At 28.0% G+C, this 19,111-nt stretch overlaps 1 protein-coding gene across 1 annotated transcript in view; it reads right to left on the bottom strand.

The window, feature by feature from the left end:
- LOC132919550 (uncharacterized) overlaps positions 1 to 19,111 on the bottom strand; it is a 176,025-nt gene that overhangs the window by 144,564 nt on the left and 12,350 nt on the right. Inside the window, exon 2 of the mRNA XM_060981234.1 lies at positions 12,946 to 12,990. Within this exon, the coding sequence (XP_060837217.1) occupies positions 12,946 to 12,990 (45 nt within the window). The remainder of the gene's footprint in view (positions 1 to 12,945; positions 12,991 to 19,111) is intronic.

Here is a 19,111-nt window from a genome sequence, read left to right as displayed (position 1 = left end):
TCAACTTGACCTTGATGTTTTCTTATACGAATTATCATATTCTTGATGTATTCCCATGACTTGGAACGTCATTTAACAATGGTTCATACAATAGTTACCAAAATGTAAAACAATACTTATAGGTAAAATATAAACATAAAATTATTTTTTTTATGGCAAACAGTCGACAACCAGGACAAGTAAATGTTTAACGTTTTTATCACATCGTTACGACAGAATTACAAATAATAAAAAAATTGACGAAGAAAAATTATAACAACATATTTTGAACATTATTATATCTAAAATACATTGAAACAAACAACGAATAATAAATAAACCAATGAAACAAAAAATTATGTATATACTATAAGGACTAGTAGAATATTATCTAAGAGCATAGACAATAATAACTTGTGTATAACATTTTTCTATGTCTATTTAATTTGTCAATTAATAATAATATATAATATTAATAAACCAGAAATCTATAATGGGTAATATCGAAATATGTCATAAATTTTGATATTATTATAGAAATATAATTAATATGTAGGTACTTATTATCATTTACTATGACCTGACTATACCGCAGATTAATGAACTTATAAATCCTCGTATAATTCATTCACCATATCTCTTATATGAAAAACAACAATTACCGCAATACCATTGCTCAAGGGAGAGTAAAATTCTACATAAATACATTAACCCCACCTGTTGTAAATCGTATTATATATACTGTAAAAGAAAACCTATAGACCTAATATTATATTGTACATTATATATAACTGTATTGATCAGATACGCACCACTGCTGCAGAAGAACGACAACAGATCTGGCTCCTGGCGATCAATATTAATAAGACTAATTATTAATATGATTATAACAATGTAACGTATTATTATATTATTTCATATGAAAAAGTGACGAAAAACGCCTGCGGTTTAAATGTAAAACTAATATAATAGGCATTGCCTCGAGTAAACGAATTCACTATATATGTGTATCGTATATGTACCTACATTATACACTAGAAGAAGGCTACTACGCAATTTAAATAAATCATATTCAGCCAAATGAAGTGTACTACACACCACACATAGTAATAATATGTCAAATGATATGAGGTTTTACTTTTGATATAGTTCTTGTTCTTAATATTAAGTTTTAAAAATCCAAAACTTTTTACAATACAATAAAGAGTTTAAAAAAAACTTGTCAAACTTTCATATTTAAGTTACAGACATATTGTTTCACATAAAAACCTTCCAGAATAATGTTTCTTAGAGAAGTTTTAGTGAAATAAGTATGAATAGGTTGTTAACTTCATGATTATATCGTTAAATTTCTGAAGAAAAAAAAGAAGCGTTTTAAGAAAAATTATGTTAAAATCTAGAAAAAAAGCCACATTTTGGCACGTCGTAAAAAATAAAATTAAGATAGTGATATATTCAGAAATAAATGAAGTTAAGCGTAACTAGAACATTATTTATCAGCATTCATTTGGAGGTCATTTGTATATCATATTACAGATATAAGATATTTTTGTCCCATCAACCTATTGTTATCTGGATACATTGATAAAACATTAAAACTACTTAAAATATACATTTTTTAAAAAAAGACTGTTTCTCAAAGATTTAAGTCTGACTATTTTGTTTTATTTATATATATATATATATATATATATATATTGTTAATTCAATATACATACAGTTTACAATACGTTCCTAATAATATATAAATTATTAATAAATATTATAATAAAAATGATAATAAGACCACATATATATATTATTATACGTTGCATTTCAACAAGATTGAAATAAGTTTGTATTATAAAAGTATCTACAACATGTAATACGAAAAGCACACTCATCATCACACATCCAAATAAACCAATCCTTGACGTAAATTTCTCCAGCCTCCCTGTCATTTCAAAATTGTGTATTAAAATATTACATAACGTTTATAAGTCTAGGTCGTAAGTAAAACCAAAAGTAATAGGTACCTACTTAACTAATATGCATTTAAATGTGCTGATGCTGCCTAATTTGGTAAATAACCTAACCTATAACTCTGCTATTTGGCTTTGTCATACATAAATTTCAAATAACATATAAAGGTAAGTAAGACCGATGATAAGACCCTATAATTTTGAATTTGTATATCCACAATTATTTATTTATTATTTCTAAATTCAAATAATGCTTAATTTAATTTTTCTGATCAACATTTAAACAAGTGAAGTAAAATTATAACAGTTTAATATTAATTTATACATCACATAGTTACACAGGTACAATTTTCAATGAATCAGTAGTTTTGTAGGTATTCGCTATATTTGCTGCAATGCATTTTTGTTAATTTTTAAATAGGTAAATAAGTACAATTTATGAAGGACTATATGAACATAATTACCATTTATTTCAATACTCATATATATATATATATATATATATATCAATTAATGCTATATATATGTCATAAACGTTTTATATGTCGTATAAATTGTATATTATCCTATACAGCAGGGATGGCCGGCAACTTAAAGTTGCTAAAGCGCCAATTTTTATAATTTTTAAATTTAATGGGGTAGAGAATATAGAAAGAAAATAAAAAAAAAGTTAATACATGTTAAATTTACAATTAACATTTACTTTTTATTTATTAATAATTCAATATGTGTTAAAGTTAAAAAAAACAATAAAATAAAATACAAAAAGACACTAAAATTGTATAAAATAATTTAAAATGTAGCATGGGCCAGATGAAAAAGGTACTCAGGCCGCCAAGTCTAAAAGGATGTTAATTGTTTTCTAATTAAAGCCATATGATACAATCGAGGATAAAATATGTATGTGATGTATCATAATAGTTAGGGTATACACATCACAATGTTTTGCGATATATTGTAATAATAACTGATAGAAAATTTGACTACAATAAATAATACTTGTATACATATCGTAATAAACGACAATCGCGGAGCGTCACACCTTTATAAGCTATATTATATATTATAATTGTGCACACAACACATACTATAAGATGATGTATATCCGTAAAGGTAATAACTAATAATTAATAACATCTACACAGGTGGAGATGGTTGTAGATCACGCGCTGTGCTTTCACGATGTCGTGAAATCTTTTTATTAACGCGACAACGACGCCTTAACAATATACCCGTAGTTTATATTATATATACACCTATCTTATACATATTACATGCTGCCTATGTATATTATTTTATTATAATGTTTGTATATTATATAATAATAATATTAATTTGTTAATCATAGCAATTACTATGACCAATTAAAAAATACAGTTTTCGCGTAAATAGTTATAACAACGATGACTTCTATGTGCACAGAAGATACATGTACGTATAATATGACGTATTATGCTTCAGTATAAACATTTGATGGCTTCTTGACCTCAACCGCGGAATAGTTATCTTGATTTATAACATAATATTTTGTTATGTACACACGCGCGCTATTATAATATAATAAACTCCTATTCATAAATCGTAACATAGAAGTCTCGTCACACGTGTACCTACACACACAACGCACGTAGATTAACACGTTCGCTAATAGACTTCCGGTTGTGCGAAATTGACTGCGATATTAAAATAACACGTTATACCTTATACCTAGGTATACACATTAATACGTCATAATACAATAATAATATATTATATACTCTGATAACGATTATCAAATAGGTATAATGTATAATAACACGTATGTATATCATAGAGCTGTAGGGAAATCACGAAAATGTAGATAATTTTGCAGGCAAACATGATGGTTTAAATGTTTATGTGATACAATTAGCCCTAAATGTAGCAAAAGGAGAGAAGGTTTAATTGAAGAAACCATATTAACCTTATAGTATAATGGAAGAAACAGAAAACTACTTAAAAAAAAATAACTGTACAACAAATAATTCCAACGATTATCCGATGCCCAGCGATCTTATTACACAATCTAGACAATCGTAGATGATATTAATAATATTATATAATGTATATGTTGTATATTAAAAGTATACAGGCCGGCTGGTTCTCCCGTATTATTATGGCGCAATGCGTCATTGGGATGTAACATCACGTGCTGCGCCCTTGCCGGGCTGTATAGGTTTATACAGGGATACTTTGTGTAATGTATATAGTATATATATATATATTATATATAATTCGCATGGCCACTGAATGTAAAGATTTTGTGACAATGTAACACGGTTTGAGAAACGCCAGAGTAAGTATAAAAGTATTAGACGTAAAAAAATATCATTATTTATTATGATCATTATTACTATACTACTACCACTCCACTGCACCACTACAAGAATATAATAATATGTAGGTAATATAATATTATTACGATAATAATATAATGTTAAAATATGACAACGCAATGTATTACAATAACACTGATATTTTTGTTGTTATACACGTCTCGGGGAATGGTTTAGCCAAGACTCCTGTGCCTGTCCGTGAATTCAAATGAGCCGACACCGAAATTCCCCGCGACGTTCGGCGAAATGATTGTGTATAAAAAATAAAAAGTGAAACAAATAACCGATGGCAATACAAAAAAAATATACCACAACGCACGAAGTAAAAACCGATCTTCTTATACAGCACGTGCTATAGGTAAAATCTCGCCGCAAAATATACTATAAACATCAGTATATATTATTAGGTATCTCGCATTAAGAGGACGTTATACCCGCATGTGTTGTCTCTGTCTTACTAATGTAGATCATAGCAAATTTTCGTTCAGCAGAACACATTTTGTGATGTTAGCTTAAATATTAGAGTAAATTTACCTATTATAAAATTTAAAGGTAAGAATATTATCTAGAAAATGTCAAATGCTTTTATTTATATTATCATTTTATAATGAGTTATGACTTATGAATATTTTAAAGTTTTAATATTCTGCTGAACGAAAATTTTCTATGATCTACATTAGTAAGACAGAGACAACACATGCGGGTATAACGTCCTCTTAATATTATATAATGTGTACAATTATAACATGCTAAATTGCTAAATGTAATCAAAAATATTTTTTTAAAGTTTGTCTCTAATACTTTTAAACTAAAAAAGACTCCACGCCTCATTAGTAATAAAATTATTTCGAGTGCGATTATAAAATAAAATTACAGCTCTGTATAATATAATAATATTACGTCTACGTAATATTATTATTTTACTTTTACTTTTCTCTTTAAAAACAATAATATCAAAAACTTTTGATAAACATATTTTACATAAAGCTACGTTTTTGTAAACATAATCAAAATAATTTATGTTCGTATAAGTAGGTACTAAATAAAAAATGAAAAATTACTAAAAACAACTATAGTAAGGTAAGAAAAGAATACGAATATGAGGTTTTGAAATATTAGGTATATGATATGTTTAATTTGAAAATTTAACTGCACAATCTAAAAAACTGTTTAAAATTAAATCAAGTCTAATATGATTAAAAATTACTTACATGAATTATATTTTAATAAGTAAAAATATTCGTATACATTATATAATAGAATTATATTATTATAAAAATAAACAAATTTAATATCTTTGCAATTCAAAAATAATTTGCTGAAATTCACTCGTTTAATAAAAAAACGATTCATTATTCAAACTCGAAGTCCTAAGACAATTATCATTGTTATCTTCGTGTAATGACGAAGTCACTCAATGACATAAATAGTTATAGATGTCTATCTACCTAATTGTAACTTAGATATTAATAATTATCACTCATCAGTTATTATATAATTTTTTAAATAGCTCATGCCGTGAGCATCCAATTACGAGTTGCGTGGGAAATAAAAGTGATAGTCATAGCTTTATGATGTGATAAATATATTACTATTTTACCTGTTAACATTTTCAAAAACTACAATGCCAAATTATGAAAATTTACTTGTTACTCATTTTTTTTATCAAGTTATAGTAAATTAATCATTTGTTTATGCATATATCAGAATAAACCGAATATTTTTAAACAAAAGCAATAGTTAACTGTAAAAATCTTTCTGAAAATATAAAAATATTTTTTATTTTCTCTAACTGAAGAAACGTCTAAACGTAATAGAATGATAGAACACGAATCAGTGAATTACTAAAATTCCATGCAACTTCAATATTCACAATTTTATGCTGCGTTCTAGTTAAAAACAAGTCATCGAAAAAATAACAGTGCAACAACCGATAATATCGCTATATCAATAATTAAAACGAAAATAATCTGTGCAGCGTATAAAATCCTATCGTGGTCAATAATAATATGTCGAGACAAAAATCGTTGTTTTTGTGCCAGTTGATGAATAATAAAAAAATGTATAAGCATATAATGTATATATCCAATAATTCTCAATAATATTATTGTTTCACGTTCAATCGGTTTCTACGAAACGCGGGCGAGCGTACCTCAAAACAACACTATACTCAAAGAAACGGAATGTAAAATTTGACGTTTATCTTGTTGCGTTCGCCGAAAGAATTAAAGACACGTTGCGCCGCCTGTGTATCTACCTACCTACGAGCTACAACGATAGAATCTTTTTCTACGTTACAAATCGGATCGTAAAAATGAAAGAAAAAACGCGTAAAAACACGTCGGAGGCCGAATTTTATTGTTTGGTTCCGCGAGTCGCGACGTCGTTATCGTCGTCATTACACTACATAAACGCACAGGCGATAACTCCGTTCCCAGTATAAAACGGAAAATATAATAATATTATTATTATATCGGCCAGATCGTATAGTCGTCGTCATCGTAATAATAATAAAATATTCGGTGAGATCTCTTTTGAAAATCTCCGGTGGTCGCGACCAGACGCAATCCGACATCATAATGGAGAGAACCACGAATACAACAATAATAATAATAAATAATAATACGACGCATACGGTACAATATTATACGCTAGGAGAACGTCTATAGTCTACACACGTCGTATCATGTCCATAGCCATTCAGTCGGCGTCGGTGGTTTGTTGTGGTTGCTAAAACCAGTTTACTCCGGTCTGTGACCGGGCTACCGTATGGTCGTCGTAGTGTCTGCGCGCGGGGTAACCCCGCGCGTTATGATTTAAAAAAAAAAAAAGAAATATTGACATTAGACTATGTGCCCATGTGTTGTAGTATTATACTTACAACTTACTATATTATTAGAATCGCGAACTAGAAAATCGATGACGATTTGATTTTCAATAATTTCTTGGAACGAAACGGTTACAGTGACACCGGATAAATATTTGCCTATACGCTATATTTTACTATTATTACTATTTATGTGCCTACAACCAATGCAATCTGCAACGCCTAAGCTATAATAATAATATATATCAAGGTATGTGTATTAATAACATGTTGATTAATGATTATGTCATAATGTCGTGTACTACCCGCCCCGGTGATATGTGGGACGCATTTCGAGACTTGGCGTAAAAAAGACAACAAATACGTTGCAACAATATTAATATTAGGTACCTACATGGACGACGATCACAGATCTCGCGTGCGGTGGCGACGGCTGCTTCGGCGGATCCGGTTCGGGTAGTCCATAGAAAATTCAGCAAAAACTCACGGATCGCGTTTTTTTATTTTTCCTCAAAAAGTCTGGGCGATTCGTCGTCGGCCAGATCACTGAGGGCGGATCGTTCCAGAACGCTCGACGACACAACCACCATAAATCGTATACGACTAAAAAATATGACGATATTCTTATTATTTACCGTTTACCGCATTAAATTTTCGAACGGAACGCGAGAACGGTCTACAACGCGACACAACACAAACAACAGACACACGCACGGCGGACGCGAACGCGGCACTGACGAAAAACACGCGCGCACGACGGCAGCCGGTCGACCGGTAGGTAACGGCAACGCTACACACACGTTTCGGCCAATACCGGCACAGCGTTCGGCGACGGCAGTTGTGACTGTGGCACCGCTGTCGGTCGGTGGTGGGGAGCACGCGCGTCGTTGTCGGCGGCCGACCGATCGCACGCGATATCGTAGTTATTGTTATTATTAAATTATTATTATTATTATTATTATACCGCGGTATAGCCGCGCCGCGGATGTCGTGCGGTGCGGCATATATATATATTGGTGGACGGCGTAGCGCGGGGGTGGCGGCGGAACCGCAGTGGTGCCAACGTGGACGTCGGCGGGACGCGGGGCCCGATCGATTAGGGTGTCTGTCCGCTGCCGACGGTGACTCCCGAAGGGTTGTGCGAGAGATGTGAGCGTATGACGGAGCGGAGAGCGGCGCGTCGCACTCACTCGCCTCGCTTCGCATGTGACTATACCGACACCGCTCTGACGGGACCTTGATCGCGGGGAAGGAAGAACTTACGGTTCCAAATTCGAAGCGCGTTAGGTTAGAAAAAGCTAGTGGATGGAAGAAAACATATTCTCAAAATGAACTTTGCCCTCCCACTGCATCTTTGAAACAAAACATTCGTACACAATCCCCAGACCGTGGCGGCGACGATGCCCCCGGAAAATCCGAACCGTAAAATCGTATTTTACCTCACAACGTAACGGACGCAATAACTAGAATGACAATTTATTTTGTCAACATAAAAAAAAAAATACTTATTTTTTACCGTTTAACACGGAAAACATTAACGATTCGAATTGTCTAAAAGACCCTACAATTGAATGGGCATGATAATAATAATAATATAATATGATATGATATATATTTTTATCAAAGGTTTATTTATTATCCGATTATTTGTGTCTTACATTTTATTTCAAAGCGGATATTTTGTCGGGCCGTGATATGTAATAATATATACCTAAAACATATTATATTATTACAATATCTTGTTGAATACCTATTGGTTTAATGTGTTTATATAATACGTATATACATTAACACAATAACGCGTGTAAGTGTCACTGTAGAATTTAATGTGAATGCAATTAGCAACAAATCACTAATTAGTAATTTACCACTATGCACCTACACGAAGACGTCGTTTTAAGTGATACGTCAATTGTTATAACAATTCATGTTCGTAGTAATAGTATTATTTTTACTTGAAAAATACGTTATAAGTATATAAAATAATAATATATTCATTGAATTAAAAAATAATAATAATGGAGTTGTCTGATTCTGAATTTGAATACAAAGACAGCTCCTTTTATTTAAATCCTTAATATAATTAAGCATTTTCATAGAATTAAATAACATTTGTTTTAATTAAATCAAAAAATTGTTGTTTATTTTGTCTTAAATTAAATATATATTACGATACGAATGGTGCAGCAACCAAATAATTCCAAGTAGTTATCAACTTTGAAAATTAAAATTAATATGATGGAAACGATAATTAAAGTATTATCTTTATTTATTACTATTTGTCATTTATAAAAATAAATTATACTCATAGATTCTGTATTGAGAATTTCTAACAAATTATAAATAATTTTTCATGTCTCTTGTAGATTTATGAAAACGGAGCTATCCTATTGCTACAACTGCAGGCCCTTCAATTGCATCTAAGAAAAAATTGAATTAGAGTCATAGTATTTATTTGTTACGTAGAATAAATCGGTCGGTTGATTTTAAATATTTTACTATAAGTACTTCAATGCAAGATTATAGGAAAAACAAAATTTTCAAAAAATGAAAGAACTTCAAATACATCTTTTTATAACTTATTTACCTATGTACCCATTTATTTGATCTTCTTATCTCGATTCAGACGTTTCAGTATTCTGTAAAAGTATAAACTCCGTATATATCGTTCAAAATACAAAACATACAACATAAAAATAGTTTTTTTTTATTTTGCATAAAAAGGAAAATGTAATTTAACTTGTATTGAAAAATACTACCGGTCACAACTCACGGTATCCTAATTTTATTTACTTGTTTACATTTTAGACCTTTTAGAAAAACCAAACCGACAACTCACAAGGTATTCAGTTTTCCTAAATTTTTCTAAATTATTGATTTTTAAAAGAAAAAGACTGCAATTATATTTGTAGAAAGTTCAGAGTTTAATTATCTGATATAGTCACATAATGATATAGATATACATAACTATGTGCATGTAGCCATATTACGTTTATCATAATTCATAGTGTATGGTTTTTGATCAACTTGTTTTATGATACATGTATTAAATTCTATTAAGACTGATATATATTATATTCTTATATGGTACTAATATGAAGTTGCAGTTTTAACATTATATTTAGTTATTTGTGTGTAAAAATAACTTTATACTTACGGTTACGAAAAATCTTTTAAATATTCTTCCTCGTAGGAGGTATGTTGTTTTATGTAGATCAATTCGTTAAAATATGTAAATTGAATACATATATGTAAAAAATCAATACTTATATTATGATAAAAATAATTTTTCAAATTTTAAACAAGATGAACTTCACGTAATATTATAGTATTATATTAAAATATTTTATGGAACTGTTATATGATATTCACATAATATTAGGTATACATAAATATTTTATTTTAGCCAATCGTGAAATTAAATTTTGATTAAGCTTTTTAATAAGTATACATAACCACAACTGCCAACTTTGTATTAATTAGATAATTATATTCTTCTTTATTAATTATCAATAACCAACGATTAAATTAAAACATATATAATATACCAAATAATAAATTATTGTTATTTACTATTGTATTCCAACATGCGTTATATGAAATTAAGAACGATAATATATAAATAAACATCACTCGTTATACGCATATACTTACATTTTAAAGGCGTTTTTATTTAATAAACTTTTTACTAAAAATTTTTGATGCCAAATAAGTTGATAATAACTTGTTGATTATAAGTAAAATAAACATGTCTCTTTTTTGAGGTCGTAACATCTATGTTTTAACTAAGAACGTTTTTATTCGTTATCGTTAGAGTAATAAAATAATACTATAAGTAGCTCAATTATTATCACACAAACGGTATTTTTGTAACTAGTTTAAACCTCATGAAAAGTATTTTTAGCTCTCTATACGCAGTTTATTTAGTTGTAATTGTATAAGTAAATACCTGTTTTAGGAGCTTGTACACTTATAAAAATATACAAAAAAAATTGTTCTTAATTTTATTTCGTTAGATTAAAAATATCATATTTTTAAATTATTAAAAATAACAGCTAGGTACCTATACGACGGTATAGACTTTATAAAAATAACACTATCATACAATAAGATTAAACATAAAAATAATTTTAACACTCACCTAATAAGAATTATTTAAATTTGTATTTGCCTATACATAATCAATAATCATATTATTCAAAAATAAAACTTGCACTCTTAAAATATTATCATAACTAAGTAGAAATGAATGATAATATAATTAGGTAACAAGGTAACTATTTAGTTTTTGTTTAGATTCAAATTATTATTGTCATTGAAAGACAACCCGCAACCAACGCCTTGATCTTTGAATGTAATTGACACGAGGTGACATAATATAAATCAGATTTATGAATATAATTTAAATACATATTTTACATTAATTATTTATTTAGTAATTAAATAAACCATACTGCTTGCAATTTTTTTATTTATAAATTGTATATATTAATTTCACTTAATAATTTATAAAATATATAGGTAATTACATAAATAAGTACTATTTAAGAAACCAATATATCCCAATGCATTTAATAGCAAGTCGATCAAACGGCTCATTTTCAAAGAAGCTCTACTCCTTTATTTTAATTTATGATAAATTAAAACATTTTAGGTACCTACCTGCCTATCTATATATATATACGCAGTGAGTAAAATTTATGATTATTATTTATTAAAGTTATTTAAATGAAACAGGTAGCTTAAGTATATAATTAAACACAAGTATATTGTAAAACTAGAGCTTGATAAATGATAATTTAATCAACAACCATAATATATTATATAGATGTTTTTACACTAATGTGTTTGCAAAGTATGGATTTTCGAATTTCCTCAGCATCACGCGTACAACAGACACTCTATACATTTTGTCTTTTGTCTCAAGCTATTTTCCATACCCCTGCACTGTTTATGTCCGTATCAGAAATGTGCTGATTCAATTATTATTTACGATACGGGAAAACTTTTGTCCGCCTACAAATCTTCTTCAATTCGTTTACGGTTCACTATACCGCAGATTCCAGAACACGCGTTTTATATCGAATTATTGTTACAAATAACTCAACACACATATTTTTATTTAATATATTCAGTATTTCGGCATGGTTATATTTTCATGTTTCAAATTATACAATATCGCCACCAAAATTATTACACACATTTCTGATAATCAGGAACTATATTATGTATACGCATTGCATTACGTATATAAGTCAATTATAATCATCATCAAACGCCCATATTTGGTGACGACTGCTATGATACACGCTATTACTCCCCGTTGACCAATTAGTTATAGTGACTAGTGAGACACCTGTGTACTTTTCAGATTTTTTGTGCCTGCCACTGAGATAATATATACACATATACAGTTTTACAAATATTGCACGTTATACAACAGACGAAGGCATTACAAATAAATTAGGTAATCGATAAACGTTTCAAGAGTTCCATCACTGTAAAAATGTTTTATTACATGTCAATTTATTAAAAATTATCAAAAACCTCACATAATATAGCATGTATATAAGTTTAATATATCACACAAATTCATACCTGCATACCAAAATAGTATATATTTTACGAGTAGTACAAAATATTATAATAATAATAATAATTAAAAATGTTTATGAGCAACACGTTGTTAATTAATAATATATAAGTAACTTAATATTTATGGCGTTAAAAATAAGTAAAACAAATTTACAAATATTATCAATTATAATCAATGCTATTGTTTCGTTCGCGGATTTTATGACTTAACATAATAATCATGGCTTACCTTTGGCTTGTGCAAGGATTTCATTATAGCTGAATTTCCTTTTCCCTAAAATCATAAAAAAATATTATTTTAATTAACTCGTTTTCCCATTATTTTTTTGAATATAAAGTAATTAAGTATTCACATTATACATAAAATATCAATACTATCGTCTATAACTAATTCCACAATATTGTAAATATCACTAAACTTAAAAAAAAATATTATTATAAAACCACTAAAGCTGCATCACAGAATACTATCTATATTGCATTATTTGCGTTATATTTACATAATAATGAAAATTGCAAAATCATTGATCTGGTAAATTTAATATTGTTTTTTTTAAACAATACAACTCACTAGGTAGTGTATATTAACACGTATAGTAGTTAACCAATATTTAAGTAGGTACTCCTCGTCATGGTGCAAACACTTGACTTTGCAGCATATCGTTATTGTCATATAATATAAAATTCTTCTCATCGATGTATACATAACGTGCTATTGTATCTATAAATACATAAACCCCATAATTGGTTGTCAAGAACTCTTCATGTTCTCAAAACAACACTATTTTTTTATAATATTTTAAGAAAAAATTTAAATTGGGTGCACCTGCTGTGGCTGGTATATATTATTATATCTATAGCAGTATTTATATAGATACAAAAACTATATTATAAATGTAAATAGTAATAAAGGTTATTATTGTTAATAAGACTATAGGTATGAAGTAACTTGTAACATATATTTTATTAAATCCTATTATTCGAGATCAAAAAATAAAAAATTGATAAAATAATTGTGTATCTTTAAATGTATAAAATAGTGAAAATACACTTTTTGCAAATATCAAAATTTATTTTGTTTTAAATACATTTATCAACAAATTAGTATGAAGTACTATCATTATTCAACATATACATATATGCATTACATTAAGAAATAAATCTATTGTTTTTTTTACACATTTCTCAGTTAGCTGATTTTATTACGAATTTTATATATTTCTTTTATATTCATAAATTTCTATTTAATAAAATTACAGTTCAAACTTGATAAATATACATATTCTGTTTCTGTATACAAATATAAAAACAGTTACTTGTTTTAATATAAGGTGCAGCATTTTCCAGTTCTGCAGGTTAATCTTTTTACTTAGAGTAACTCAATATTTCCTTCGCAGATAAATTACAAGACTCCTCCTCATAATTTATCACTGAATATGCTATGCTTTACTATAATTAACGCTTTGCTATAACATTTTTCATTAAGCCATAATATAACTTTTTAATCGCTTCAGACTTTCAATCTCTACTCCTAGTAATTTACCCAACCCCATTAACCACACCACCATATTCCCTATAAAAAACTTTCTATATTATTAAACACCCATCTCGCATAATCTCTGCAGCAAACTAAAAAAGATGGCTAAGTGGTTGTATGGTCACGTCAGAATCGCTGCAATAATAATGAAATCGTCTTGCATATTATATTCCAGAAAATCTTGTATAAATCGTGAACTTCTTCCTCTATCGACCATATTCTTACTCAAATTCCGCGTGGAACATCCGGTAGGCAGCCCAAACGGTCGTCATTAATCCTTACTGTCCAACCTTTTAACCTGACATATATATATATATATATATATATATATTCACCCACAATTTATTGAGGCTCTGCAGGAAGCCAGGTTCTATCATAACCTTCTCTTGACTTTACACGTATCTTGGTCATGAATCATAATCGAATTCCTAATGACTACTACTGGCTACTCCTTATTGTAACTCCTACGAAATGTCTCCTCTATACACTTCGCATAAAGAAAATGTCATCTCAGACACCTGTCAACCACTGCGGTTTTCTCTTTATAATTGTATTGATTCGATTATTACAGGTAAAATCACTAATTAAATAAATTAGAACTATCTAGAGCTCTTAACATATTATGTAAATAAAAAAACATATTTATTCCTATTCCTAATAATTAAATATATTTTGTTATAACCAGCAATATATCTTTTAACGTATTATATCTATCTATAACCATTATATTTCTTCAAATGTATTTAGCCATCAAGTGTTTTTTAAACTAAAATCTACTTTATAGTACAGTAGTTTAAAACTGATTGATTTTTCACAAAAACATATAATTATATCCCAGCATACATAAATTAATTCGTATACTTTATTAATATTTTAATGATGAGCTGTTAATTTATCTTGTAGTAATTCAAATTATAATATTGTTCTAAACGCATAATATTTTAGAATATATGATGTATTATAGATGTATATGTGCGTTATAAGCTTTAAATCATATTAAAAATTTAACTACGAATGGAAACTTTAAATATTTGTAATTTTTAACATACATTTATTTCTACAGACACCAATAACAAAATAGTGTTCAATAAAATATTATTCTGTGCTCATTTATATGCTTTATTATTATTATTTTTTGTTTGCTATACCATCAAAATTAAGGTACTTGCATATAACATCGTACTTCTCGTTGTATAGTTTAAATAATCTGAATATTTAGACATGTAGTTACTAATAGGAAATGGAGTTGAAAGATGTTTTAATTTTATATTTGTGTAAATGTTCTATTAATCTAATCACTTTATTCATGTCATCCTGACAATACGACGTTTAGTCTCGATTTGCTTAAACTATACATATGTCGTTGGTATGTGTTGGACCAAAACAGATGAATGAGTTACATTTAATACATCAACCCGACAATAAGCTTTTGCGTTAAAAATTAATTCATGTCAAGTTACATCTACATATTGTATTCGTTTAGTAAATATCTATATTCCACGTATAGTATATATTTAATTTATTTGGTAATATAATTTATTTTTATTTCACAAATCCGAATAAAATTGTTCGCACAAAAAAAAGGGTAAACTCACCACACGATTAAGCTGTTTCCGTTTTTCATTTGTACACCATTTCCGGAACTAATTTGGTATGAAATAAAATAATTACGAATGTATGTTTACAACGATTCAGTTTATCGTACTACTGTGATCTGTATTATACTGCAGCTATATAAACTAATTTATCGTATGCCAAGCATAGAGCATATAATTTTTATTTATGCTTACACCGTTTAACATACGTACAAAATCAAAGTTATATTATAATTATAATATTACATAATATTTATATTATGTATAATTTACTATAGGCTTGAAAAATTGTTCGTTAAATTACTTGAAATAAGAAAATACACTAAACTATAGAATTACAAATAATGAAAAATTCGACAAAATGTGTTTATTATATACACGTACATTCCTAATTTCAGTTTACTTGGTTGACTCTAAATTCACTGGAAAAATAAAATAAATTTACAGTGCAAAAATGTATTTAAGTATTTTTAAACACTTTTCCGACCTCAAGTTTAAAAAGGTAGATAAGTGAGTATCGCCTGCTGTAAATTATTAATTAGTGTCAAGTGGGTCACTATTATAACTTCAAATACATATAAAAAAAAATTGTGCATATGTATTTTTAATATGTTTATACATAAACATAGGTATATTTATATAAATCTTTTATTGAATTTTCAAACATTTTACCAATTAAATAATTTTAAATCAACATTTATGAAAAAAAAAAACTAAAAAAAATTTCTTGCCTATAAATAATCCAGTTTAAAAATTTTGATCGTATTATGAAAATGATTATGTAAACATTTGATGAAAATTTTAGATATCTATTATAAATATTATAATATCAAAGATTGTTTAAGAAGAAATAATTATTTTTCGGGTGAATATCGAATGCCGTAAATATTTGAATTTGAAATGCTCATAAAAAATTAATTTGGCTTTCCAGTAGATTTTTTTTTTTACATATTATAGATTATACAACTAATAAAGAACCTTATACTAAATTTTTAAATCTTAGATATAAAAACAAAATTGTTTTTGAATTTTTAATTACAAATTAATTAATTAATTTTCGCGATTTTTAAAAATAAATGACTTATGAAAAACTTTGTATTCAATTTTCAAGCATTTTTAACCAGCAAATAATTTTTAATCAATATTTATCAAAAAATTGAAAATTTCTTATGCCTATAAATAACTCAAAAATAGTCAAAATATTTTAAATATTTATAAAAAACAATAATACAAACATTTAGTGAAATTTTCAATTATATCTATTTCCAAGTCATATCAAAAAAATAAAATAAATGTTGTTAAAAATTGGATTTGCGTAAAAAATCCCGTCTTTCCTTAATTTTTTAGTTGTTTTTCTAAATTATGAAAATAAGTATACTGGGTAATTTTAAGTTTGACCTCTTTTAAGTACAAAATAAATTCAAATTTATATTTAAATCCACCCCCGTTTTTGAAAATCGAAACATTTTATAGACAACTTATCGTGTACTCATATCCAAAAAAAAGAACACTTCGTGATAAAAATATAAAATCAATACATTTATCGCTCCGCTCAAAATCTAAAATATACCTTATTATATTTATACTATATTGCATACCTAACATTTTTAACAAAATTCTAGAAAGTTAATATGAAAGTTCGCTAGGTATAATTATTATAATTCTACCTTCTGAGTTTTAAAAATAACTCAATATGATTATTACTCTACGTTTATTTTATATACTATATAAAATGTTTTTTTAAAAAAAATTTGTGATTTAAATTTAATTCATTATTTAGAAGTCAACCACTCGAGCAAATAAATATTTAGCACACCGCAGTAAATGCCACAGATGAAAGTACAAATGTATCAGAAAAACGAAAATAGAACTTTTTCCGTGGAAAAATACGTGCAAAGAATAAAATTAATTTAACATTTTTTTTAAGGATTTTTCAAGGAGATTAAAGTTTTAATATGGCTTTGTGAGCAATTCTTAATTTCGTTCTAAAATTGTTTGCACTTTGATAAATCATTTTTATTCGAGTTAAATGACTATATTCCATCTTGAATATTATACAAACAAAATAAAATAATAATAATAATAAATAAATGCTGATAAAACTTTATGATTTTGTTTACGTTTAATGACGCGATAAAAAAAAATAAAAAAATACTACTGCAAATAATAATTTTTTAACGAGTCTGCAGGCGCGCAGTGGTGAGGTGATCCCAAAGTCGTATACGATATTATATCAACAATTATGCCACTTGTAGTGTATAATAGTAATAATAATATACCAAGGGCGATAACGTGTGCCTCGTTAACATACATAATAATATAAAGTCGCAATATTTCTGTTGGTTTTGCGAATCCAAACACCACACCGGCGGACGTTATGTTTTATACATTATAATATATTGCGTCTTCTTTTACTCGCTATATTTCTCTCGCACACATTTATTTCTAACTAATATAGACACACGATGTTACACAAAGTGAACGTGAAAAATTAAGTTTATTATACGGTGTGTGCGATTCGTGCACCGTGCAACATTCGAGAGAGAAATCATTGTTTTGAGGCGTTCATAATACATACATACGTACATACATTATGGTTCACCGACAAATATGCCGCTGGTAATAATTTACCTATATATTGAGCTAATAACACCAGTCGTTTCAAAAAACGGGATCCTGGTGTATACAGAAGACTAAGATACTAAAGTAAGTACCTCTTCACCACCACCAAATGCATTGTCCGCGAAAATAATAAACAGGGTAATCGTAGAATAATAATTATCGTCCGTATTCGACGCGATCACGCGATCATTATTACATCAAAATAATACACTATACGCATCCACGCCTAAGTAACAAAGTCTGTTCCGACCTTTCCCTTACTCAGTGATATGTACGGTGTACGTATATTGTGTTTATATATAATATAGGGTTACTAACCGTATATTTTTAATTCTTATATTTACATAGTATTATTTATTACACTACTGCATAATGGGTACAAAAACACGCGTATATATATTATCCTTGGAGTATTTTTAATCACTTATATAAAGGTAAACAATAAAAGCGAGTAGATGCAGTTTATCATACTATTACAGTATTAGAATAGTATTATACCCATATTATATTATAAACTGCATTACTTTCCTCCATAGAAAATTATAATATGTCATACTCATAAATATGTTTCTATTCTTCTATTCTGCCGTTGGCATTTCACAACACTCATTTATCCAATAAATAATAAGGTAGATGCGAGA

Source organism: Rhopalosiphum padi, chromosome 2, assembly GCF_020882245.1.
Source record: "Rhopalosiphum padi isolate XX-2018 chromosome 2, ASM2088224v1, whole genome shotgun sequence".
NCBI classification, from domain to species: Eukaryota; Metazoa; Arthropoda; class Insecta; order Hemiptera; family Aphididae; genus Rhopalosiphum; species Rhopalosiphum padi.
Note: the sequence above shows the minus strand (reverse complement) of the source record. Positions and strands in the feature narration are given on the sequence as shown.